The sequence below is a fragment of the Protomyctophum parallelum genome (genome assembly GCF_964188405.1).
Source record: "Protomyctophum parallelum genome assembly, chromosome: 11".
Classification (NCBI taxonomy): domain Eukaryota; kingdom Metazoa; phylum Chordata; class Actinopteri; order Myctophiformes; family Myctophidae; genus Protomyctophum; species Protomyctophum parallelum.
In genome coordinates this window covers 46668075-46695014 of record NC_139707.1, presented here as the reverse complement: position 1 = coordinate 46695014, position 26940 = coordinate 46668075, and the positions used below count along the sequence as shown (strand labels likewise).

The 26940-nt window shown below is 43.4% G+C and overlaps 1 protein-coding gene across 1 annotated transcript; it reads right to left on the bottom strand.

The window, feature by feature from the left end:
- Positions 1–1430: 1430 nt before the first annotated feature.
- cpap (centrosome assembly and centriole elongation protein) lies at positions 1431–25713 on the bottom strand (the record flags this gene model as incomplete). Its single annotated transcript, XM_083776837.1, has 17 exons — positions 1431–1650; positions 4652–4772; positions 6097–6181; positions 7985–8125; positions 9219–9302; positions 9747–9880; positions 11415–11493; positions 12308–12418; positions 13562–13693; positions 15218–15383; positions 17182–17311; positions 18672–19569; positions 20443–21195; positions 21544–21649; positions 22163–22418; positions 23849–23966; positions 25417–25713. 17 exons carry the CDS (start codon positions 25711–25713, stop codon positions 1431–1433), a joined length of 3831 nt encoding a protein of 1276 aa, XP_083632963.1.
- Between the last annotated feature and the right edge of the window lie 1227 nt (positions 25714–26940).

The following is a 26940-nucleotide window of genomic DNA, read 5'->3' as shown; positions in this document are numbered from 1 at the left end:
TGATATGAGGCAGAGAGAGCTGACATTATTATATTAAAAAGGTATGAAATTAATAAATCACATTATCTGAAGCCAACTGTTACTACTGTGCCTATAACTACAGTACAGTTGTTCATCCATTTGATCTCATTTCCAGTAAGAGGTGGAGCCGTTCACATGATGCACGCCAGTCCATGCTCGACTTTTCTTTTCTTTCTTCCAATGTGATGCTACCTACCACCAAATGTTCACCAGTGGAATTTCCCCAACAGCGTAAAAATGACCTAATAATGACCTATTATAATAATAATAATAACTTAATGAACAACCAATGAACTTAAATTGTGTGTTTTATCTCTCATTAACCTCACAAAAGAATGTGTGGAATGAGGTGGTGACTTACGGTAAGTATGAGAAGAAGGAACTCCCGTTTACACAAGGTGCTGTAAGCTATAAAAGAGCGTGTTCCCACAAATTGCTGTTACAGTACATATATATACGTATATATATATATATATATACACACATATATACACACACACACCAAATTTCACGATATTTCAAAAATAGCATGAGCTTGTAGATCTGCTATTTTTAAATAGCTAAAGCATAACATAATGCTTAAAACACCTGAGATCAGATTCCCAGAATGGGTTTTAAACTATAAATTAAAAATATTCAATTGAAAGTGTCTTTTAACCGTTAAATGCACACACTGGCTGCAACAAGTGCAAACTTCATTAAAAGGGTCCAAACAGAAAACCATTAGTGATAAAACTATCCATCCATCCATCTTCAACCGCTTATCCGTAGTCGGGTCGCGGGGGCAACAGCTCCACCAGAGAGCTCCAGACTTCCTCCTGGGGGATCCCGAGACGTTGCAAGGCCAGTGAGTCGATGCCCTCCAACTACCCCTTGGTCTGCCCCGGGGTCTCCTCCCAGTGGGACGTGGTCCTTGGTCTGCCCCGGGGGTCTCCTCCCAGTGGGACGTGGTCCTTGGTCTGCCCCGGGGTCTCCTCCCAGTGGGACGTGATCCTTGGTCTGCCCCGGGGTCTCCTCCCAGTGGGACGTGGTCCTTGGTCTGCCCCGGGGGTCTCCTCCCAGTGGGACGCGATAAACTATTAGATATAATAAAGAGGACTCTCAAAAGGTAAAATGTTAAAATTTATTTTTACAAAAAGAAAATGTACAATCAGCTTAAAATAAATATGTAGTAAACATCACACACACACAATGCATACTCAAGCACCGCATATGAAAAAGGTAAAAAATAAATAAAAGCCACAGTTTTACAGTCTAGATGGGGGTCCCAGTCAAGAAATGAAAACGCAATTTCAAATCGGGGTCCGTGTGTGACTTTCATGGGGAATGTGTGTGACCTTCATGGGGTCAGTGTGTGACCTTCATGGGGTCCGTGTGTGACCTTAATGGGGTCCTTTTAAAAAGAAAACTCAAAACTGTTGAGGAGAATGGCCGTCCGTGGCGATCTGGTCCAGGACAACGTTTCCGTCTTTGTCTTTGATGCGGAGTCGCCCGGTGGGGTAGCGAGTCTCCTGCCGGCCGTCTGTGAAGACGGTCTTCAGCGTGCCGTCGGGGTACTCCCTCCTCTTGTACTGGGCCGTGTGGACCTCCTTCTGGCCCGTGTTGAACTGGATCTCCTTGGTGCCGTCCCTGCAAGTCACAATTTAGGGCCTTTATCGGACGCTCTTGACCCATTCTGACCTGAGATCAGATTCACACGAGGTTTCCCACTGGACACACACACTGGTCTGATGAACCCATTCTGACCTGAGATCAGATTAAAAAAATGTCAGTCGATTTTTCAAAAAAATAGCAGACCTACAAGCTCGTATCGCGCCACTCGGTGGCGCGATATGAGCTTGTAGATCTGCTATTTTTCAATAGCTGAAGCATAACATGATGCCAACACCAACATGGGTGCCCGGTCAGAATGGGTTAATCCAGAGCGATTTACATTAAGCCAGAACAAAAAGCATGGCAATACATCACATACATAAAAAGTAGTTTCATCATGAAACATGCGTAAGCTATGAACGTTAACAGTGGAATATAGATATAATGAAACTATACATATAAAGTATAGAGAAGAAATAAAAACACAGACTGCACAAAAAACGGAAATAAACAATACAACAACAAACACACAAAAGAAAATATCACGCATCGAGGTAAAACATGTAATCTACAGAGAGGAAGAAATAAGATATTTATTTAGATGTTTTTTTTTTAAATATTGGCAAGGATAATGAGGATTTAAGTGAAGCATCTAGGGAGTTCCATAGATGAGGGCCTCTAAATGTGATGAAAGATTGATGTTTGGAAGTGCGACAATAGGGTCATTCAAAATGATCTCTTTGCCTTGTGGGGTGGGAGTGAATGTCAGAAGTAACACGGAAGAAATTGTGAAAAGACGACGGAATGTCTTGTATGCATTTTTTTAAATTTAAACATAAATAAACAGGTCTGAAAAACGTTTACTATGTCATTGGGTAATAGTGAATATTTAATAAAGAGCGGGGCAGAGACGGCTCATACCGATTTGAATGTGAAATACTTCTCAGACACCTTTTTTTAATGATCAGTGACTTTAGTGAGATGTACATACAATGCAATTCTAGTGCCGTCTACTATAACATGCTATAAGTCTGTATCAAATGCTACCTAAGTCTACAAAAAGTGCTATCTAAGGCCTGCACAGGGAAAGGCAGTTACAGTGGTTCCCAAACTTTTTCATGTCAAGGACCCCCAAATTGACATTTATTAGCCCGCGGACCCCCCATGTGAAAAGCTATGCCAGGGACCCCTCCCCCCATAAAAGAAGATTTTTACGGCTCTAGCAGTGATTCTCAACCTGTTTAATTCCATGGACCCCCCAGTTTTTACATGCATACAGACCCCCCCCATGTAATGGCATTTATATCTCTGGGACCCCCAATTTAAATTGTAAAAAAACAATGTTAAAAATGAATTAACAAAAATGTTAATTTAACTCTGAGTGTGTACAAATGGATTTGTACACTCTCACTCTTCAGAGTTACAGACCCATAAGGGTCCATTTGGTTCCAAACTATCATTTAGCTGGGGACCCCCTAGAACTCCCTCAGGGACCCCTTGGGGGACCACTGAGTGGGTCATGGACACATTTTTAAAGGGTTCCTTTGATTTTGGTTTCTTGCATTGTTCTTCATTCATCTTTACTACGGGTAATTATTATTATTTCAAAACATTTTCAAAAAGCATTCCCAAAATGAAAAAACTAAAAACTAAAACAAATTGTAATCCTGTTACAATTGCATAAATTAGAAAACAAATGTTTAATTAGTAAAGTATTAGGAACCACTGCTTTAGAGTATGAGAAATTATATCAATACTTTTATACATCCATATCCTGACATCTCAGAGCTACATTGAAAGAGAAAGAAATAAGTCTAAAACACACACACACAAACACACACACACACACACACACACACACACACACACACACACACACACACACACACACACACACACACACACACACACGCACACACGCACACACGCAACACCAAGTCCTTCCAGGCAAAAGCCTTTCTAAAAAAAGGCTAAAGGTCTTTAGTTCCCTTTTAAAAAAACGCCAACGGACTGTGTGCTCTCAGGTGGTACGGGTCGGGGCAGGGCATTTCACAGCCGAGGAGAGCTGAGCAGAAAGCCCGGGTCGGTCCCCCATGGTGCGGACAGTGCCGGACAGTCGTCGTTTTGATTGCGAGCGAGTTAGCAGAGTGAGTTAGCAGAGCGGAGGCGTCTAAATCCGACCCTGCTAAGTTGTATTCTACTGTTAAGTCAAAGTCATTTAACCCACATTAACCCTTTAATACCAGATGCCGCTAAACCACTGTTCCCAAGAGTTTTCTGAAAAACGTATGCAGTAGGGGGCGCTGTTGTACAGAAACAGAGAGAGAGATAGTGCTGTACTGTTGCCTGCTAATGAGAGAGAGAGAGAGAGGGGGGGGGGGGGGGGGGAGTTGCATCACTCAGTTCACACGGGTGTGATTTTTTCAATCAACAGTTTTCTGAAAAACGTATGTTGCAATATCAGTGGTCCTCAAAGATCCCCAAAATTACATGTATTTGAGGACGGGCCCCCCCCCCCCCATCTCAAAATATGTTGTCCCCGGGACCCCCAGAAGCAAAGGTTTGAGTCAAAGAGGTTTGCTTGGAAGTTGGGAACCCCTTTTGGTGTTTTAAGCATTATGTTATACTTTAGCTATTGACAAATAGCAGATCTACAAGCTCGTAGTGTGGCACTCGGTCTGCTATTTTTGAAAAATCGTGAAAATGTGGCACAAATCTTTGAATATATAATCTTTCACAACGGACATTTAAACTCATATCTTTGCTTCTGGGGGGGGGGGGGGGGTCCCTGGAACAACATATTTTCAGTCCACGGCCAAATACAGATAATTCTGGGGGTCCTTGACATGAAAAAGGTTGAGCACCACTGACATTAGAAACATGAGGTTTTTCAGAAAACTGTCAGAATGTGTTCCAGTGGTGTGTATGATGGTCCCGTCGGTCAGGGTACCGGGTCTCTGAATGTGTTCCAGTGGTGTGTATGACGGTCCCGTCGGTCAGGGTACCGGGTCTCTGAATGGGTTCCAGTGGTACTTACGGGTTGAGGTGTATGACGGTCCCGTCCGTCAGAACACTCTCCTCTCGGCCGTCAGGGTACAGGGTCTTCACCGTCTGGTCGGGGAAGGTGATCTCCTTATGACCGTCTGGGAAATGCTTCTCTGGAAGGAAAAAAGATACTGATTTGGAGATTTTTTTTTAGCACAGAAAATGTCAAAATGGGTCGTCTTTCGTAAGTAAAATGGACAGGCATACACACTATTACTAGTACTATTTTAGCCAGCACACCTACCACATTCCCACTAAAAGTAATGCCATAAAAAATAAAAAATAAAGCTTTTAAGTTGCTTGATTCAGTATTTAGAAATGTTGATATCGCCCCCTTCCTAATCCTATACAAACCCAGTAACTATTTTAACCATGATAGATTAATCAAAAAGACCTGTCTTTTTTCTGGTGACTGATAGTAGGGCTTTAACCCATTTTGGGGTGGGAACCCCTTTTGGTGTTATACATCATGTTATGCTTTAGCTATTGAAAAATAGCAGATCTACAAGCTCATAGCGCGCCACCGAGTGGCGCGCTACGAGCTTGTAGGTCTGCTATTTTTGAAAAAAATGACTGACGACTGACATAGAAACATAGCTTTTTCAGAAAACTGTCAGGATGTAGAAGACATTTTTTAGAATCTGATCTCAGGTCAGAATGAAAACTGTCAGGATGTACAGTAGAAGACCTTTTTAGAATCTGATCTCAGGTCAGAATGGGTTAAGCAACTAGTGGACTACTCAACTAGTGGACTAGTAAATCCACTAGTCGACGTTGTTGGTACTAGTTGATAAGGTATTTTTTGTAGGCCTCAAGATCAGGTAGATTATAGTTATCAGTCACAAATGACTAGAAGTGAATGCCCTAACTGATACTATTCTAATACGTGAGGAGGCTGTGGTTTTTAATTTACTGATTTCAATTTGATTTTATTCTTTAGTCTCCTCTGTCCACCTCCTCCAGGAGGAGGAAGAGTCTTCCTTATTCTTTTCCAACAACGAATACAAATAACCCATTTAGGCCTTCTAAATCCTGACAGTTTTCTGAAATACCTCATGTTTCTGTATCAGTGGTGCTCAATATTTCATGTCAAGGACCCCAAAAAATATATGTATTTGGCCACCGACTTCCATCTGAAAATATGTTGTTCCAGGAACCCCCCAGAAGCAAAGGTTTGAGTTAAAAACGTTGTAATAATACTCTGTAATAATATATATTTTCAAAAAAAATAGCAGACCTACAAGCTCGTAGCTATGAGCTTGTAGATCTGCTATTTTTCAATAGCTAAAGTGTAACATAATGCTTAAAACACCAAAAGGGGTTCCCGTCGCCCAGAATGAGATAAATATAAAACAAAGCGTAACAGAGGGAGTGAGGACTGTGTGGACATCGGCGGTTACCGTTTTTCCCCCCACACAGACACAACTCACAGCTCACCAGTCTGGTTGTTGGAGAACTGCAGGATCTCCATGCCATCTGGATAGGTGGTGTGGGTCGTCTGAGCCTCGGCAAAGTAGTAGATCTGAGAGAGGCCGAGGGAAGGAGCAGAGGTTGGGGTTGGGAACGGTTAAGCAAATTAACTTAAATAGCCACAATGGTGCGTCCAGTTCAACGGCTCACAGATAGGATTGTCCGCACATCTTGTTGCCTGTGTATTTAGGCCAGACCGGTAGACATCACACCCAACCAAACCATGTGCAACCCAGATTCGGCACCAAACAAGGGACTAAATTATATTCGCTCTATATGCCACCAAAATGTGGAAGGCCCTAGCAACAGTCATTAAGACATGCGAATCCCTTGACTCCTTAACCCATTCTGACCTGAGATCAGATTCTAACACACAGAAGAATGGTGGTTCTTTAAAGCATTTTGACCTAGATCTGCTATTTTTCAATAGCTATAGCATGACATGATGCCAACACCAAAATGGGTTCCCGCCTAAAATGGGTTAAAAACTGCTCTCCTGTAAAATCTAAATCCCCCCCCCAACCTTTTCCCCCCTCACTGTATATGTTTCTTTTCCCTTTTTACCTCCTTTATGATGAATTCCTGTTTTGTTCTTTGACTATAATAGAAGTGTATATTTGTAGGTCTCTAAATGTTCTGATGAAATTGAACAAGGTGGACCCTCTTGTAAACAAGTGTAATGCTTAATTGGGTCGTCCACTCACAGTTAACAGTCTTTGTATTGAGTTTGTGCTTGAAATGTACTGTAATTCTGCAAACTGTTAATAATAAAACTGTTTCAATCAATCAATCAAGGAGAAGGAAGAAACATCCGCACACTAGTTTAGACTCGGAGCTCCAAGGACTTACTTTATTTAAAAACGTTTCTACCTGTTCCAGAGTTCTAAACTTGACCTGGGAACGATTCTACAAATATCTTCCAAATCCTGACAGTTTTCTGAAAAACCCTATGTTTCTATGGCAGTCGTTCTCAAACATTTTCATGTCATGGACCCCCAAGATGATATGAAAATATGTTGTTCCAGGGACCACCCCAGAAGCAAAGATTTGAGTTAAAAACTTTGGTTCTGAAAGTATATATATATATATTCAAAGATTTACGCCACATTTTCAAAAATAGCAGACCTGCAAGCTCGCATTGCATATACTGTCGTATCAAAGATAGCATGGTCTATAAGCTCAAAACACATCGCGTGTTGAGCTTGTAGATCTGCCATTTTTGCTATATTTGAATTGAAATCCTGATAATTATTCGTTTTTTTTTTAATTGGAATTCTGAAAAGTAACATATTTTTTAAATTTAAATGTATTATTTTACTTCATCCATATTCCTCTAATCTGGTGTTCAGGTGATGATATGCACATTACATGCACAATAGAATTACAATTAAAAGAAGAATTAAAAAATATGGACAATATGGACGTAAAATGAAGCCTGTCAGTCCTTGTTGTAAGTCGCCATATTTCTAGATCCGTTTGGGCCCAGCTGGCCATTGGCTGGCCCAGACAACGAGGCGGGACTTCCCCCCTTCTTATTCGTTGGTTTTTATTTTGACTGAACGGGGGGTGGCTCCCGATCATAGACTGTAATGGTAGCCACGCCCCTCAGAACATACGCGACTGTATGGTAATTTTTTTAATAAATGGGACCAAAGTTTTCCAAACATAATATCATGACATGAGAAATGAGACGTCACAACAGGCCATTATATGAACTTTGAATGAAGTCCCGATTTCCTTAGTGGCTTCACGAAATATCTGTCTGACTGCCCCCCCCTGGTGGCAACGAGGACCAAAACTGGTGTCCAGCAGGTGGCACTGTTGCCCATGTATGCTTTAAAACCAAAGCTCTCACCACTCTCTGGTCAGCCATAACCTGCTTGGTGTCCCCATTGAAGAACGTGACCTTTGCTTCCTGTCCATCGGCCGACACTTCCTTCCTGGTGCCGTTGGGGAAGACGATGAGCCTCCCACCGCCCGGAAGGACCGTCTCAATCTGAAGAACAAGAAAATACCCTGTTTTATATATATATATTCCATCGCCCGGAAGGACCGTCTCAATCTGAAGAACAAGAAAATACCCTGTTTTATATATATATATATTCCACCGCCCGGAAGGACCGTCTCAATCTGAAGAACAAGAAAATACCCTGTTTTATATATATATATTCCACCGCCCGGAAGGACCGTCTCAATCTGAAGAACAAGAAAATACCCTGTTTTATATATATATATATATATATATATATATATATATATATATATATATATATATATATATATATATATATATATTCCACCTCCCGGAAGGACCGTCTCAATCTGAAGAACAAGAAAATACCCTGTTTTATATATATATATTCCACCGCCCGGAAGGACCGTCTCAATCTGAAGAACAAGAAAATACCCTGTTTTATATATATATATATATATATTCCACCGCCCGGAAGGACCGTCTCAATCTGAACAACAAGAAAATACCCTGTTTTATATATATATATATATATATATATATATATTCCACCGCCCGGAAGGACCGTCTCAATCTGAACAACAAGAAAAGACCCCGTTTTTTTTTTTTTTGTGGTGCAACCACTCCTAGACAGCTACAGTATGTGTGTGGCTGTGTCCCCGTGTCCGAGCACAGAAATAGCGTTTGTTCACCACCAAGTGTCACTGTTGCACAGCCCAACACACAGTACAGTACAGTACAGTACAGTACAGTACAGTACAGTACAGTACAGTACAGTACAGTACAGTACAGTACAGTACAGTACAGTACAGTACAGTACAGTACAGTACAGTACAGTACAGTAGTAGTTAGTTGAGAGTAGTTGAGACTGGAGCACAGAACAGCAGGGAGGTATGTGCTGTTTTTTTAACTACATGAGCGCTTGTGTCCCTATTCCAGAGCGAGGATTTGGAAGCAAAAAAGCAGATTTACAAGTTCAACACATTTTGCGAGCTTGTAGATCAGCTACCTTTTGGAAGAAGAAAAGGAGCAGACCAAGTATAGATCCACAAAGTAGTTACTATAGGGGTTTTAGGTGATTAAAACACTGTCCCATTTTGATGGCTCACTCTCTCACCTTTCCATCAGAATGTGTGTAGAGTTCCTGGTCAGACTCTGGTTGGCTGAACACAGTTGGTTGTTCCATTTCACAGAGCAGAGTCTGTGTGCAGAACAAGGGGGGAGAGAGAGAGATTTGAATCCAAGATGGTGCCCAGCGTACACATGATAAATAAATAGATCTATGATAAATAGCAGATCTACAAGTTCATAGCGCGGCACCGAGTGCCACGCTATGAACTTGTAGGTCTGCTATTTTTTTTTTTATCGTGAAAATGTGCCTCAAATCTTTGAATATATATTATTACAGAGTGAACATTTTAACTTAAATCTTGGCTTCTGGGTGAGGTCCCTGGAACAACATATTTTCAGATGGGGGTCGGAGGCATATTACATATAATTTTTGGGGTCCTTGACATGAAATATTGAACTGTCAGGATTTTGAAGACATCATTATTTATTTTTTTCAACGTCGGGTTCCAAATGGGTTCAACTCGACTGTGATTTCAGGGCTGTGTGGTTCTGGTTCTTTAGGCGTTGTTCTTACAGGAGACGTTGTGTTGTTTATGGGTTCCTGGGTTGTTCTGGCCGTGGAGGACACAGGCCTCTCCTCCACGCTCCGACCCAGGTCCGAGGAAAGACACGCGGGTGCTGAAGGCCTCCTCATGCTGCTCTTCTTTACTGAATCACAAAAAGGAAAGGAAAGGTACCATGTTTACCCAGGGTAACTGGACTAAGGAAAGGAAAGGTACTATGTTTACCCAGGGTAACTGGACTAAGGAAAGGAAAGGTACTATGTTTACCCAGGGTAACTGGACTAAGGAAAGGAAAGGTACCATGTTTACCCAGGGTAACTGGACTAAGGAAAGGAAAGGTACCATGTTTACCCAGGGTAACTGGACTAAGGAAAGGAAAGGTACTATGTTTACCCAGGGTAACTGGACTAAGGAAAGGAAACGTACTATGTTTACCCAGGGTAACTGGACTAAGGAAAGGAAAGGTACCATGTTTACCCAGGGTAACTGGACTAAGGAAAGGAAAGGTACTATGTTTACCCAGGGTAACTGGACTAAGGAAAGGTACTATGTTTACCCAGGGTAACTGGACTAAGGAAAGGTACTATGTTTACCCAGGGTAACTGGACTAAGCTCAAGAACTTGTTTACAGCCAGGCCCTGCTCATAGAACATTTCATGGTAGAGGTTCAATGCCTTGCTCAAAGGGCACTTCAGCGGTGGTAATTTTAACGTGCCGGTCCGGGGATACGAACTAGCAACCTTCCGATATCAAGACCACTCCGCAAACCGTTCGGCCAACCGCTGCCACAACAACGCGGTGAGGCTACAATTTACAATTTAGGCATTTATCAGACGCTCTTGATCCAGAGCGACTTAGCAAAAACAAAAGCATGGCTTACATCACATATATAAAACGTAGTTATCATGAATCATGTATAAACTAAGAACGTAACAGTGGAGTATCTATGTAAACTATACATACTATTATTATTTGTTCATGTGTCCAATATTTGATTAATGTCTATTATGTCTATTATGTATATTTGTATGTGCCTTTTATTTCATATGGTACAATATACCAGGGTTGTGGCTCTTTCAGAGCGGGAACTCTGGGGGGAGGGGAGGGAGAAAAAAAAAGAAAAAAGTTCGAAAAAATGTTATTTTCATATGTGAAAATGAATAAAGAAACTTTGATAAAAATAAAAAATAAACTATACATACTATATTATATTATACAATGTGTACTATAAAGTGCTATGAATAATGCATAAAATGCAATTCTAGTCTGTTTAAAATACTATCTACTGTAAGTCTACATAAAGTGTTATCTAAGGGATTAGGCTAGGGCAAGTGCTACGGGCCATGATGGAGTCTGAAAAGGTGGGTTTTCAGACTGCGGCCTGGAACAACATATTTTCAGATGAGGGTCGGCAGCCAATCGCATATATGCTTGACATGAACATTTTGAGAACGACCGACATATAAACATAGGGTTTTTCAGAAAACTGTCAGGATTTTGAAGACAATTGTAGAATCTTCTCTCAGGTCTACCTACATGGGTTAAGGATCAAAGAGGCCAACAATATTTCAACATATCTCAGGACATTCAAGGACTTCTATGAATGCATCTTTATGAAGGACCGTTGCTCCTGTGCTATTATGAAAAACATTTATCATAATATTATTAAAGTTCAGAACCTGTGGCAGCTAAACTGGGCTCTCTTAGGCTCCCTCTGGTGGCCGCTGTGGAACTGCTGCCTCTCGTGTCAAGTGGGAGCTGGACACAGAAGGAAGGAAAGGAGAGATCAGGGACAACTCAGGGTATTATTAGTAACTACAGTTCCTAGAAAGGCCTGTGTATTAGTACAGGAAGTCTATGGGGAATACAGGATCAACCTCAAACTAAAGGCCTGTGTATTAGTACAGGAAATCTATGGGGAATACAGGATCAACCTCAAACTAAAGGCCTGTGTATTAGTACAGGAAATCTATGGGGAATACAGGATCAACCTCAAACTAAAGGCCTGTGTATTAGTACAGGAAATCTATAGAGAATACAAGATCAACCTTAAACTAAAGCCCAATTTTTGTGCAAAACTAACGCGTGGAATGGATTCAGCATCATGGAAACCCTTTAGTTTGACGTCGCATGCTTTGACAATGTAGTTGGACATGAATGGACACAAATCCAATGTCTTCGTGTTTTAGTTAGTTTTAGTCAACTAAATGTTGACTAAAAACAAGACTTTAGTCGACTAAATCTACGGGTGATTTAGTCGAACAAAATGTATTTTGGCGGGCCTTGATGCCGTCGTAATGACTTTTTTTTTCACTTGCTAAAAATAGCCGATCTACAAGCTCACAACGTTGTGAGCTTGTAGATCGGCTATTTTCAGCATGCAACCAATTGTAAAATGACTTATACTGGATCTCTTCTCCACTAGTCCCTTCCTAACATTTTAGTCTAGTTTTTTATTTGTTAACGAAATTGTCAGTATATTTAGTCTTCGTTTTAGTCGTCACAGCTTAGTTTCCATTTAGTTTTCGTCAGTGGAAAAAGGAAGTCGACAAACATTAGCGAACACACTTACTGCAAATTTAACCCCTTTAGTTGAAGCAGGCACACTGTCCCTCTTGTCCCCCTCTCCTTCAGCCTGGATCTTCTTCCAGGCACTCAGGCGGAGAGATTCCAGGGTACGGACCTTCGGGAATAAGGGGAAATTAAAATAAATAAAACAATGTTCTGAAACAAAAGCTAAAATAAAAGTGGGCAGTCTACTCTCAATAGCCCAGAGATTAATGTCACGCCCTTTGATGAACTTGAAGAACGAATGAGGCAGTTGTTCTGTGTATGTACGGACGGCTTTATTGTAGCATGGCATCGCTTCCAAAGCCCACATCAAAACTGACATAAAACACAAATAAATCATGATCAGAATGAGCAACACGAAACAAAGCACATAATGTAATATAAAGAAATGACTCATGTACAAAACAAGTCTTTTACCTCACTGACTGCACGTCATTCAAAGAGCATGAAGTAGTGAGAGGAACCCATGAACACATCATCATAAGCAGGACTTTAACTTTGTACGCTCCATGTTCAATGTGACAAACTCCCGTCTGCTCAGCATGGACGGAAGATGCAATAACTTGTGCGATCCTGAGCTTATCCCAAAGTATATGGTCATGTTACCGGAAATGACACAATCAAACTTTTACCCAAAAACACATTTTACCCAAACCATCAAATAAGTAAAATATCAAACAAAATAATGACAAAAACATAATTATGGCAGTCACAATTAAAATATGCAGTTTATAGTTAAGGGACGCAATAAAACAACGCCCTCTGCATCCACGGGATGCACCACTGTACTACTGTACTGTATTTTTTAATCTAGTTTATTTTACATTATAACCATATAAAATGAAATGGGAGTTAAATGCTGCAATTTGTAAAAATGGCAAAAATACGACTTGCTGAAAATAGCCGATCTACAAGCTTATATACTGGATCTCTTGTCCACTAGTCCCTTCCTAACATTTTAGTCTAGTTTTTATTTGTTAACGAAATTGACAGTATATTTAGTTTAGTTTTAGTCATCATAGCTTAGTTTTCATTTAGTTTCCATTTAGTTTTCGTCAGTGGAAAAAGGAAGTCGACGAACATTTTTCGTCTTAGGTTTTAGTCGACGAAATCAACACAGTTTGATTCATGATGTTCCAATGTTCCACGACAGGAACACAGTTAATAAATTGTTAATTGCAATTATTTGAGTGACAATGAATGGTCAAGTGGAATATCATAATCATAACAGTGAAATGGAGTGGAGTGGAGTTACCTCCTCTTTGAGGGCCGTGTTGTCAGAGACGAGGGACTCTATCTGCTGCCGTAGGCGGCTCTGTGTCGACGACCATCGGCTCTCCTGCCTCCTCAACTCCTCCTGCACAGAGCTCAGCTGCTGTTTCAAGGCCTGGAGGAGGGGAGGGGTAGTTGTTTTCAAAGCAGTGATGTAGGGAAAAAGCCAACATATGCTAAACCATTTAGAATAATAATCACTGACTTAACCCATTTAGGCCTAAAATAAATGTCTTGTCTAAATCCTCCAGTTTTCTTTCTGAAGTACCCATGTTTCAGTGGTGCTCAATATTTTCATATCAAGGACCCCAAAAATTATATGTAATTGGCCACCGACCCCTAACCTGACTTTGCCAGATGGGGGCGGTATTGGGTAACCATGTTCCCCAACACCACAACCATCTGGGACCTCTCAGGGAGTTCAGCTAACACCGAACCACTCCCGGTTCGAACCAATCAGCGTGAGCTAAGGGCGGGATATGTGCGAAACCGGATGTGAAGCTATATTCAGTATTTTAGCTGTGACGTGAGCGCCCCCTCCTGAGATACTTCCGGGTCCTACTTTTGTGTCGCTTTTGTGTCCCCATGGAGTTATACTGTGACGCTCCGTCGGACTAAATCTGAGACGAAAACAACCACGAAAGTCTAATTTTACCGCTTTCCTCGCAACAACAAAGCTGCGCTGCTCTCCAAAATCTGGCTGTGACAGGCCGTCTGCCCCACATGGAATACTATCGCCATTTTATTTTATTGTGTCAACTAAATCCTCATTAATGCAAACTAGATTCAACATACTCAAGCCTGCCCACATTCTAAATATGCCCCCGAAATATTTTACCGAGCAAATGGACTGTTGCCACCTTCAATAATAATGATAATAATAGTCTTTATTGTCTCCACATCATATATTTTTGTTGTCATGGACACTTGTACAAAACATTAATAATTCTACTCGAGTTGGAAGCATTAAGACCCATTTTAACCCTCTATGGCCCATTTTAACCCTCTATGGCTTTACAATGGGATGCGGACGGGAGCTGGTGCCACTTGGACCCGGACGTAACGCAGCACTACAAAATGACGTCGGACTTAAATACTGAATAGACACGTCAATATGATTGGTTGTGTTTGCACGCCCACACGGTGATAGACAGACGGTCCCATCCAATCATCTACCAAGTATCTTGAAAAAAAGGAACAGCCCCGTCATCGAATTTGCTTCCGAGATCCCAGATCCCAATAAGCTGTGAAACAAATTTGTGTAGCAAGCTTCTTGGATCTGGCAGCGTCAGGTTAACCGACCCCCCCCATCTGAAAATATGTTGTTCCAGGGACCCCTCGGAAGCAAAGAATTGTGTTAAAAACTTTCGCTCTGAAAAAAAAAAATTCCAAATTTGCGCCAAATTTTCACGATTTTTCTAAAATAATTTCATAATCGTGTACCCCTACTGAAAATGTTTACAAATACAATATTTGGACCCCATGGGTCACGTGTGGAGACGTGTTTGTGCGTCACCTGGATCTCCTCTCTCTCTCCTCGTCGGGCATGGCCCTCAGTGTGGTAGTCTCTCTCTCACCTGGATCTCCTCTCTCCCCTTCTTGTCGGGAAAGGCCCTCAGTGTGGTAGTCTCTCTCTCACCTGGATCTCCTCTCTCTCCTTCTTGTCGGGCATGGTCCTCACTGTGGCGGCGTGTCTCTCAAACACACGCCGTTCCTTCTGCAGCCTCCTGCTCTCCTCCTTCTTGTAGTCCTCAAACTTGCTCATCTCCTCCGCCTTGGTCTGTTCGAACGCCGCACGGTCCTTCCTGCACAGGGAGCGCACACACAAAACCAATGAGATGAAATGGAATGAACCGTAGTCAATAGGGTCAATGGTCACCTACCGTAGAGTGACCATCATACAGTAAACATATTTGGCATTTGTGGCCAAGCAAACAAGAAAAGAGGATAAGAACAAATGGTGTATCATAAAATCAGGATCCTCCACCAATATTCAAATAAAATCTAACTTTATTTATAGACCGCATTTAAAACCACCAAGATTAATCAAAGTGCTGTAGAGAATCAAAAGCAAACAAGCTAGAAACAATATGCGAAGTTGAGAACTGAGAAGTGTCAACACGATCACAAGAACACATAAGCAAACAAAGTAAAACAAACATTGGATGGACTCAAGACGGGATTAAAAGCCAGAGAAAATTGAGTTTGTCTTAAGCAGAGACTTGAAGACATTTATAGACTGGGCAGATCTAATATAGAAGGGCAGGCAATTCCAGCCTGGGGGCTGCTGCCGCAAAAGCATGTGCTTTTGCTAGTATTGCTAATATTGTAGTATTTGCTAATGTCGAATACATCACTTCCCTTTCCAAGGAGCTGTGACCGAACATGACAGTACAGCTCATTCTCACTGTTGGCTGCACCACTATTACCCTAACCACCCTAACCCTATATGGACAAACTGAAACTGGCTGTGAAGGCTGTGTCAACTGATTTACCATATGTTAATGAGCTGCATTTTTATAGTGCCTTCATCAAAAGCAGGACAAAAGGATATGCCTCAACCCCCAACCTGTGAGACCTGCAAGTACGGTTTGTAAAAACAGTTTGTAGTACGGTTTGTAAAAAACGGTTTGTAGGATGGTTTGTAAAAACGGTTTGTAGTACGGTTTGTAAAAACAGTCTGTAGTACGGTTTGTAAAAACAGTTTGTAAAAACAGTTTGTAGTACGGTTTGTAAAAACGGTCTGTAGTACGGTTTGTAAAAACAGTCTGTAGTACGGTTTGTAAAAACACTCTGTAGTACGGTTTGTAAAAACAGTCTGTAGTACGGTTTGTAAAAACAGTCTGTAGTACGGTTTGTAAAAACAGTCTGTAGTACGGTTTGTAAAAACAGTCTGTAGTACGGTTTGTAAAAACAGTCTGTAGTACGGTTTGTAAAAACAGTCTGTAGTACGGTTTGTAAAAACAGTCTGTAGTACGGTTTGTAAAAACAGTCTGTAGTACGGTTTGTAAAAACAGTCTGTAGTACGGTTTGTAAAAACACTCTGTAGTACGGTTTGTAAAAACAGTCTGTAGTACGGTTTGTAAAAACAGTCTGTAGTACGGTTTGTAAAAACAGTCTGTAGTACGGTTTGTAAAAACACTCTGTAGTACGGTTTGTAAAAACAGTCTGTAGTACGGTTTGTAAAAACAGTCTGTAGTACGGTTTGTAAAAACAGTCTGTAGTACGGTTTGTAAAAACAGTCTGTAGTACGGTTTGTAAAAACAGTCTGTAGTACGGTTTGTAAAAACAGTTTGTAAAAACAGTCTGTAGTATGGTTTGTAAAAACGGTCTGTAGTACGGTTTGTAAAAACAGTCTGTAGTACGGTTTGTAAAAACACTCTGTAGTACGGTTTGTAAAAACAGTCTGTAGTACGGTTTGTAAAAACAGTCTGTAGTATGGTTTGTAAAAACGGTCTGTAGTACGGTTTGTAAAAACGGTTTGTAAAAACAGTCTGTAGTATGGTTTGTAAAAACGGTCTGTAGTACGGTTTGTAAAAACAGTCTGTAGTACGGTTTGTAAAAACACTCTGTAGTACGGTTTGTAAAAACGGTTTGTAGCACCTGAGGTTCTCTTGTAGTTTCTCGTTGTCCTGTCTGAGTCTGGTGAGGGCAGCGTTCTCCTTCTTGAAGCGTTCAATCTCCAACTCCAGCTCCACCAGCCTCTCCCTCAGTCTGGACTGAACCTGCTTGCCTGGACACAGACATGGACACTAGGCTTCAGAAACGTCTATGACATCATGTGGTGTGGTCCTCCATTCATTTCTCCAATTCTAAAACGACTAGATCAATATACAGTACATTTTGACACCGATTACAGTGATATAAAGGTGAAAACTGAAAACATTACTTGAAAAGTATTGGTAACCACTGCCGAAAATAGCTCTCATTGCGACGTGAGCTTGTGGATCAGGGCGCTTTTTCCCCACAAAACGCTGGCCTATTTTTTTTGCAGAACTTTCACCTATTATGACATGGCCTAGAATAGAGATGCTAGGGTGACATGCCTAGAATAGAGATGCTAGGGTGACATGCCTAGAATAGAGATGCTAGGGTGACATGCATAGAATAGAGATGCTAGGGTGACATGCATAGAATAGAGATGCTAGGGTGACATGGCCTAGAATAGAGATGCTAGGGTGACATGCATAGAATAGAGATGCTAGGGTGACATGGCCTAGAATAGAGATGCTAGGGTGACATGCATAGAATAGAGATGCTAGGGTGACATGCATAGAATAGAGATGCTAGGGTGACATGCATAGAATAGAGATGCTAGGGTGACATGCCTAGAATAGAGATGCTAGGGTGACATGCATAGAATAGAGATGCTAGGGTGACATGCCTAGAATAGAGATGCTAGGGTGACATGCCTAGAATAGAGATGCTAGGGTGACATGCCTAGAATAGAGATGCTAGGGTGACATGCATAGAATAGAGATGCTAGGGTGACATGCATAGAATAGATGCTAGGGTGACATGCCTAGAATAGAGATGCTAGGGTGACATGCCTAGAATAGAGATGCTAGGGTGACATGCCTAGAATAGAGATGCTAGGGTGACATGCATAGAATAGAGATGCTAGGGTGACATGGCCTAGAATAGAGATGCTAGGGAGACATGCCTAGAATAGAGATGCTAGGGTGACATGCCTAGAATAGAGATGCTAGGGTGACATGCCTAGAATAGAGATGCTAGGGTGACATGCCTAGAATAGAGATGCTAGGGTGACATGCCTAGAATAGAGATGCTATGGTGACATGCCTAGAATAGAGATGCTAGGGTGCACGTAATGAAGATAAAGTGTATATGCAGTAGGTTTTGGCTTAACCCATTCTGGGCGGGAACCCCTTTGGGCGTTTTAAACATTACGTTATAATTTAGCTATTGAAAAATAGCAGATCTACAAGCTCGTAGCGCGCCACTCGGTGGCGTGCTACGAGCTTGTAGATCTGCTATTTTTTTTAAATCGGGAAAATGCGGCACAAATCTTTGAATATATATTCTTCTTTCAGAGCGAACGCCAGGCCTAAATCTAACCCCGTTTGTCTCACCCGGGGCGTCTTCAGCAGCAGCTGCGGGCTGGGGGCGGGGCCGTGGCGTGGGCACAGTCTGGGGCGGGGGGGGCTTCAGCGAGGGGAACAGCCTCGTCATGAGCTGGGAGGAGGAGGAGGAGGGAGGAAGAGGAGGAACACAATCCAGCTCCCCAACGGCCGAGCCGTAAACCACGCCGTTATCCAGCCCCGCCCCTTTGTTCATCGCCACCTTCCTCTTCAGAGCCCTCTCCGGAGGAGCGGTCCCATTGGTCGTCGGCATGGAAACGGGGCTGGGTCCTCTGCTGTCATTGGCCAGGCCGCCGACGGCCTCCTCCTCCTCCTCCTCCTCCTCGACATCGTGCCACGTGTCGTCATCGTCGAACACGTCGTCTTTGTCCTCCATCAGCGTGGAGCCGTCGGGGTCGCTGACGATGCCGTCGGCCTCTCCGTGGTCGCCTTCCGTCGCGTCTGAAAACGCGGCGAGCCTCCCGCCGCTGCCGTCGCGGTCCTGGTACGACCGCTTGTCGTACGGCTGCAGGTTGGCCACTAGGGGCGCCTGGAAGCAGATTTGGTCGCTAGGCGGTGGGGCCGGTTGAACCGCTACTTCCTGGTCCCCGAACTCCGAGTTGGTGCAGAAAGAGGCGTCGGACGACGATCCCGTTCCGTGCTTGGGTGCGTCGGTCTCTTCATCATCATCATCATAATCATCTGCAGCCATTTTGTTTGCCTGTGAGTCCGCGGTGTTTACTTTAGAGGTGCCACCTCCTCCACCCCTGCTGCTGCCAAGACTATTGGACCTTTGCAGCGCCTTAGGAGGGGAAGGCCTGGGTGACTTGATGGGCGTGGACGAGAGGCGGCGCTGGTAGAGGCCCTTGGCTCCCAGGAGCCGGCGGTGTTTCTGATCCATCTGAAGGACCTGAGAGTCGAGGAGAGAAAAGGAGAGAGAGTCTGTAACAATCAGCCAGTAACAGTCATACGGTCAGAAAAACACAAATAGGACATTTTCAAAACCAGTACACTTATGTACTAGGGGAAACAGATAGTAGTTTAATTTTCCAATGTATTCTATTCTGGCTTCCAATCTGTCTGGGATTACTACACAGATACGACGTAAAAGAGACCTACTCTGGAAAGAACGCAATAAAATTGTAACGGTCATCACATCGCAACGGTGGCTGCATCATGGCAATGTCAGGGCTGCCCAAAAGGTAGATCGCAATGGCTGTGCAGGTAGATCACATGACATGCCCCTAAAGAATATTTAATTTAAATATAAAAACTTTTTTTTTTTTGGCATCTGCCACTTGATAAGGGCCTGTCAGCTCAATGCAATACTTTGTTTTAAAGCGTGTTGCTGCGCACAAATGTCAGTAGATTACAAATGAAATAGAACAACAACAAAAAAACTCTACCCATTTAATTTCTCCCCTTTCCCATTCCCAAGTGCATTCGTCTTAAATATAATGCCAGCGCCGCTATTCCAAAGCCATTTTCAGCGATGGTATTTATATGTTTTCGGTGGGTAGATCATGTTGAGCTGGTCATTTTGAAAGTAGCTCTCAAGTCAAAAAAGTGTGGGCACCCCCTGTAGCTACAGCAACATACTGTAGTGTAGTGCACTGTCACACTCTCACGAAGCTAAATGATTACTAGATCAGAAGGTGAACAGAAGAAGACACCTTCATGACGAAGGAGTAGTTTGAGGAGCAGGAGAGCTCCTCTGCGGCCTCCTCCTCCTCCTCCTCCTCCTCATTATAATTATTATTATTATTATTAAAAGAACAGGCACCTTCATGACGAAGGAGGAGTTAGAGGAGAAGGAGAGCTCCTCGGCGGCCTCCTCGAGCAGCTCAAACTCTCCCAGCTCCATGCTCTCCATCCCCCGGGCAGAATCCCAACGCTGCAGTTTCTCTCGTAACGCCAGCTCAAAGGAAGAGTCTTCCCCGTGGACCCCCTCCGACTCGGTTCTCCTCTGTCGGGTACCGTGCGTGTCCTCTCTGGCGGCGCCGACACCATTTTGGCATTTGCCGCCTCCGGCTGTCACCGCGGCGGCGACGGCCACCGTTTCTTTCGTGACGGCGTTCGGCGGGCGCCTGTCGTCGTCGCGAGTCCCGGGTTTCCTCGGGGCCGGAGCCGAATGAGCCGTTCCCTCCGTGTTCTGTCTCTGGTGGCTGCCCAGGACTTTGGTGGTCCTCGGCGCCACCGGCTTGCCGTTGGTTCGGACCTCTTGAGGCAGCGAGCAGGAACCGGTTCTGGGTCGGTTCTCCTTGTTGAGTACAGCGGTTTTGCGCTGGACAGGAGGAAGTCGTTGGGCTCCGCTGTTGGTGCCGCCGCCGGTGGCTTTCTGGGTCATCGCGGGCTCGGACTTTCTACGAGGGATCACTCTGTCCCGGGGTTGCGGGTTGGGCTCCCTCAGCGTCTCCCCGGTGCCGTTGGGTAAGGAAGCTTTGCGGTTGTTTTTAGGTAATCTGGAAAGGCCCTCGCCACGCCTCAGAAAGGCTCTCTTAGGAGGACATCTTGCAGCCTCTGCTACTTTCTGGCTCTGCGGGGATCAACACAGGGAAAGGCATGTTGAAGAAATGTAGGAATTAATGATCTATGTAAATTATGTATTTACAGAGATGTACAAACAGTGTTTAAATAAACAAATGAACAATGAAAGCACACAAAACACAAACAAAAACATTTACGTTAGGATTACTGTATTTCACGATTAGGTTATGGGAAGCACACATACCATTATTAGCTAAATGACTCACTGCTAACAGTAAAGGTTCACAGTGATTTAGTTTTTGTAACAATCATGTGGTCTGAAAGGTTTTCACATACAGACAGACACACACACACACACACACACGCACACACAAAACATTTTCAATGTGTGAGTAACCTGTTGCTGCTGGGCAGACTTCAGCCTCTGTTCTTCCAACATCAGCTGTTCCTCCAACAGCTCCTCAAACGTCTGGGTCTGACCCCCAATGCCTGGCTTGATGGGCCTGGAGAGGGGACACGTACACACACAGAGCTGTGTTCAAACATTCGGGTATATTAGGCACGTGCGTACATTTTTGTTTTGTTTTAACACAAATCTTCTGGGGGTATCTAGGCTGGCACAAGATTTTAGCTTGCGGCTAAATACATAATTTTGGGGGTCCTTGGCTCAAAAAAGTTTGAGAACAACTGATTTAGAGCGTCTTGAAGGGATAGTTCAGACCCAAACTAATGCCGAACGGGCCTCGATATGAAAAGGGTTGAAAACCACTGCTTTAATGGGTTAAACCAGGGGTGAAAACCACTGCTTTAATGGGTTAAACCAGGGGTGAAAACTACTGCTTTAATGGGTTAAACCAGGGGTGAAAACTACTGCTTTAACCCATTTTGGGCGGGAGTGGCGCGCTACAAGCTTGTATGTCTGCTATTTTTGAAAAATCGAAGAGCGACTGACATAGAAGACATTTTTAGAATCTGATCTCAGGTCAGAATGGGTTAATGGGTTAAACAGATAATACCTGTCATGTGAGCGTTTGTCTTGATCTCTGTGGTGGGATACTAATGTCGAGTCACAGTCCTCGTAATGACTACTATCATCAAAGCTCTGTTCTTGGTCATCTTCTGTGGAACGGAACACGTGGAATGGAACATCTTCTCTGGAATGGAAAACGTGGAATGGAACATCTTCTGTGGAATGGAGCACAGCCTCTCTGTAGGGAGAGCCAGCATGAACGATGCTCTGGTCCCCTTCTGTTCCCGACAGCTCTGAAGTCTCTGTGTAATGTGACATTTAATACCAACGACATTAACATTTATTAATTAAGTCTCTGTGTAATGTGACATTTAATACCAACGACATTAACATTTATTAATTAAGTCTCTGTGTAATGTGACATTTAATACCAACGACATTAACATTTATTAATTAAGTCTCTGTGTAATGTGACATTTAATACCAACGACATTAACATTTATTAATTAAGTCTCTGTGTAATGTGACATTTAATACCAACGACATTAACATTTATTAATTAAGTCTCTGTGTAATGTGACATTTAATACCAACGACATTAACATTTATTAATTAAGTCTCTGTGTAATGTGACATTTAATACCAACGACATTAACATTTATTAATTAAATAATTCTGGGGGTCCTTGACATGAAAAAGGTTGAGCACCACTGACATAGAAACATGGGATTTTCTGAAAACGATTAAGGATTTAGAAGACTTTTTCTCAGTCCAAAATGGGTTAATTGAAAGAAAATAAATAAATCCATGACATCTATATGAAGCCATACCACAGTTCTGTGACCCATCTATCATTAATGTGAAGCCATACCACAGTTCTGTGACCCATCTATCATTAATGTGAAGCCATACCACAGTTCTGTGACCCATATATCATTAATGTGAAGCCATACCACAGTTCTGTGACCCATATATCATTAATGTGAAGCCATACCACAGTTCTGTGACCCATATATCATTAATGTGAAGCCATACCACAGTTCTGTGACCCATATATCATTAATGTGAAGCCATACCACAGTTCTGTGACCCATCTATCATTAATGTGAAGCCATACCACAGTTCTGTGACCCATCTATCATTTATGTGAAGCCATACCACAGTTCTGTGACCCATATATCATTAATGTGAAGCCATACCACAGTTCTGTGACCCATATATCATTAATGTGAAGCCATACCACAGTTCTCTGACCCATATAGCATTAATGTGAAGCCATACCACAGTTCTGTGACCCATATATCATTAATGTGAAGCCATACCACAGTTCTGTGACCCATATATCATTAATGTGAAGCCATACCACAGTTCTGTGACCCATATATCATTAATGTGAAGCCATACCACAGTTCTGTGACCCATCTATCATTAATGTGAAGCCATACCACAGTTCTGTGACCCATCTATCATTTATGTGAAGCCATACCACAGTTCTGTGACCCATATAACATTAATGTGAAGCCATACCACAGTTCTGTGACCCATATATCATTAATGTGAAGCCATACCACAGTTCTGTGACCCATATATCATTAATGTGAAGCCATACCACAGTTCTGTGACCCATATATCATTAATGTGAAGCCATACCACAGTTCTGTGACCCATATATCATTAATGTGAAGCCATACCACAGTTCTGTGACCCATATATCATTAATGTGAAGCCATACCACAGTTCTGTGACCCATCTCTTCCCAGCAGCCTCTGCTGGTCTTCCTGCAGACGGTGAAGCTCTTCAAGCTGATTGGCTCTGAGCTGTTCCTGCATGTGTTGCTGCCACTGACGCAACTACAAAAACACACACACACACACACACACACACACACACACACACACACACACACACACACACACACACACACACACACACACACACACACCAGAAGTATAAAAAACATTGAATAAATACGACACCCCTTATTATATGTGCCTCCATGCAATAGAAATTCTAATGAATAGGACATGTCCGCTCAGTAAAACTGCACATGGGTAATGAATAAGACATGTCCGCCTCAGTAAAACTGCACATGGGTAATGAATAGGACATGTCCGCTCAGTGAAACTGCACATGGGTCAAATGAATAAGACATGTCCGCTCAGTAAAACTGCACATGGGTGTCGTGTGTTGGATCGTCATGCAATGAGGTCGGCTCAGTCACAGACTTGTTCTCACGACATGGACATTTCCTAGAAGTAGAACACATGTACTATTCTCTTCCTGCAGCCCCTAATCTCCTTATGCAGCGTGTGTTTACATGCAAACAGTAGTATTTGTAGAACCTAAACCCAGTGAAGAAGAGACTAGCGCACACCTGCTTTGTTTCCTTTCCAAGCAGGTGTGTAGGTGATAAAGGCAGCATAGGGAGGAGAGAATATACCCGGCAAGTGTCACTTTTGCACAGCCTAACACACATACACACACATTAACTGTATATATGATGATGATTTCGGGTGTGACAGACAGTACAGTACAGGGACCCCCACACAATAACGGTCATTTCTCAACCGTTTCGGACACGGGGCAGCTTGCTGGAACCGGGCCGACACCCTGGGCGCGTTCCTGTGGAAGTTTCAGGGACCCCCCCGGGGGCGCCCACACGGAGATGCACCACTTACTTCACACGGGTGTGATTTTTATTTGAATTAGGGGAGCAACGTTTCAGTTGTGAGACCTCCCTCAGGCTTCAAGTCTATTCTCTCCTCTCTATAGAACCCAAACTAAAAAGCCTACATTTAGACAATGTAAAATAACACACTATTTTCAAGTACCGGTAGTACAAATTAAGTACAGTAGTACTTAGTAAGAACATAATAAAGCATGGGGCGGCGGTGGCTCAGGGGTAGAGTGCCTGGATGGTAACCGTAAGGTTGCCAGTTCGAACCCGGGCAGAGTTACTGTCGAAGTGTCCTTGAGCAAGACACTGAACCCCTAATTGCTCCCGATGTGGTAGTTGGTGCCTTGCATGGTTTCCGCTGCCATCGGTGTATGAATGTGTGTGAATGGGTGAATGTAATGCACAATCTCTGTAAAGCGCCTTGGATAAAGGCGCTATATAAATGCACCATTTACCATTTAAAGCAGGGTGATAAAACACCGTGATCTCAATTTTAGTTCACAAACTGAAAAAGTAAGAACACCCGTCTGTCCTAGGCCCTTTCGGTACTCTAGTTTACCTACACAGAAAATGTAAACTAGGGTCCCGATCAAAAAGGGGGCGCTACCGTCGTCTGTCCTCACCTGTTCCAGCTTCACCCTCAGGGGTAGCTCCTCCGTTTGGTTTGCCAGCACCTCTCCGAACGGCACAGGCTGCACGACGCCACCCTTAAGCACCGTTCTCTCCCAGGACGACCGGGTCGGCGCCGGCGCCGGTCCGGGTGCGTCGTCCGGAACAGCAGAATCAGAAGAATCCACACTCGCACAGCTGCTACTGCCGGGAGAGCCGGGCAGGGGAGCGAAGTCCGAGGCGAAGGAGGGAGAGCCGGGCAGGGGAGCGAAGTCCGAGGAGAAGGAGTCATCGGCGCCCGTCGTCGTCATGGCATTGGGGGCCCGCGGCGGGGCCCGCCACGCCACGCTGTGCCGCAGGGACTCGGCCAGGACCGGCGAGGAGGCGTTCAGGATCACCCCGGCGCGCGAGCTGCTGGGCATCCAGCGGGCGAGGAAGTCTGACTGCGAGGAGTACAGCCCACCTGGAGATGACATCACGCTGGCCTCGACAACCTCCGCCTAATCCCGGGGGGGGGGGGGGGATTAGAAACACAGATTATAGTGACAGGTTGAGGAGTCAGTCAGTCAAGTAACCCGTCTCCAGACAGAAGAGAAATCAGAGGTTTTACGTGGAACTGCTTATGGTTTTAGTTAATTACAGCTCGTTGTTGTCATACCAGTGCAAGGGATATGTGGCAGTTTAAAAGGAGTGTTTGTTGCTCTGGCAACAACAAACGTTTATTAGGCATATGTCCCATCCATGAAGATAAGGCAACAAGGGTGGATCCCCTGGTTAAATAACAACATGATGCAATGTCATATAACTAGTCAACTGTAGACAGTATGTGGTACCAAATGCTCCTATCCACTTAAACCGTTTACTGAAGGTTAACTCCTAGTTTAACCCCCCAGTGTTTGTGAAACTCAGTTTAGCAACAAAGTACCTACAGGCTACAACAAACAGGCTTGGAGAAGTTGCAAAGTAAACAATGCCAAACTATAATAAAACATGCCGGTAGTTACCCGTAATGTAGCACCAGGAGAAAAGATTTTTGCATTATATAAACATCGAAGATAAGTTTAAAGAAAGACAACAAGGAGATTCGGATTTCGAAGCCGACCGCCATAGCAAAAACAAAGCCCGCGAGACGCGGAAACGGAACCAATGCATGTTGGGTAATGTTGTTCCGACAACTCAAAGCGTTGCATTTTGGGTAATGTTGTTTCGACAACGCAAGCAGGTTCTCTTATCTGAATTAGTTTGCATTTTGTAGTGCTACTCGCGCACGCACGCACGCACACATGCACGCGCGCGCACACACACACACACACACACACACACACACACACACACACACACACACACACACACACACACACACACACACACACACACACACACACAATAGTAGGCTACCTTTCAAAACAAGGTGCTTCACAGAACAATGAAAAACAGGTGATATAGGAATTAAAAGGTTTGGGAAATAAAAAGCAGCTTTTTTTCTTGTAAAACGTGTGCCATTTTCAGGAGGGATTTGCACAGGCCTTGAACACGTA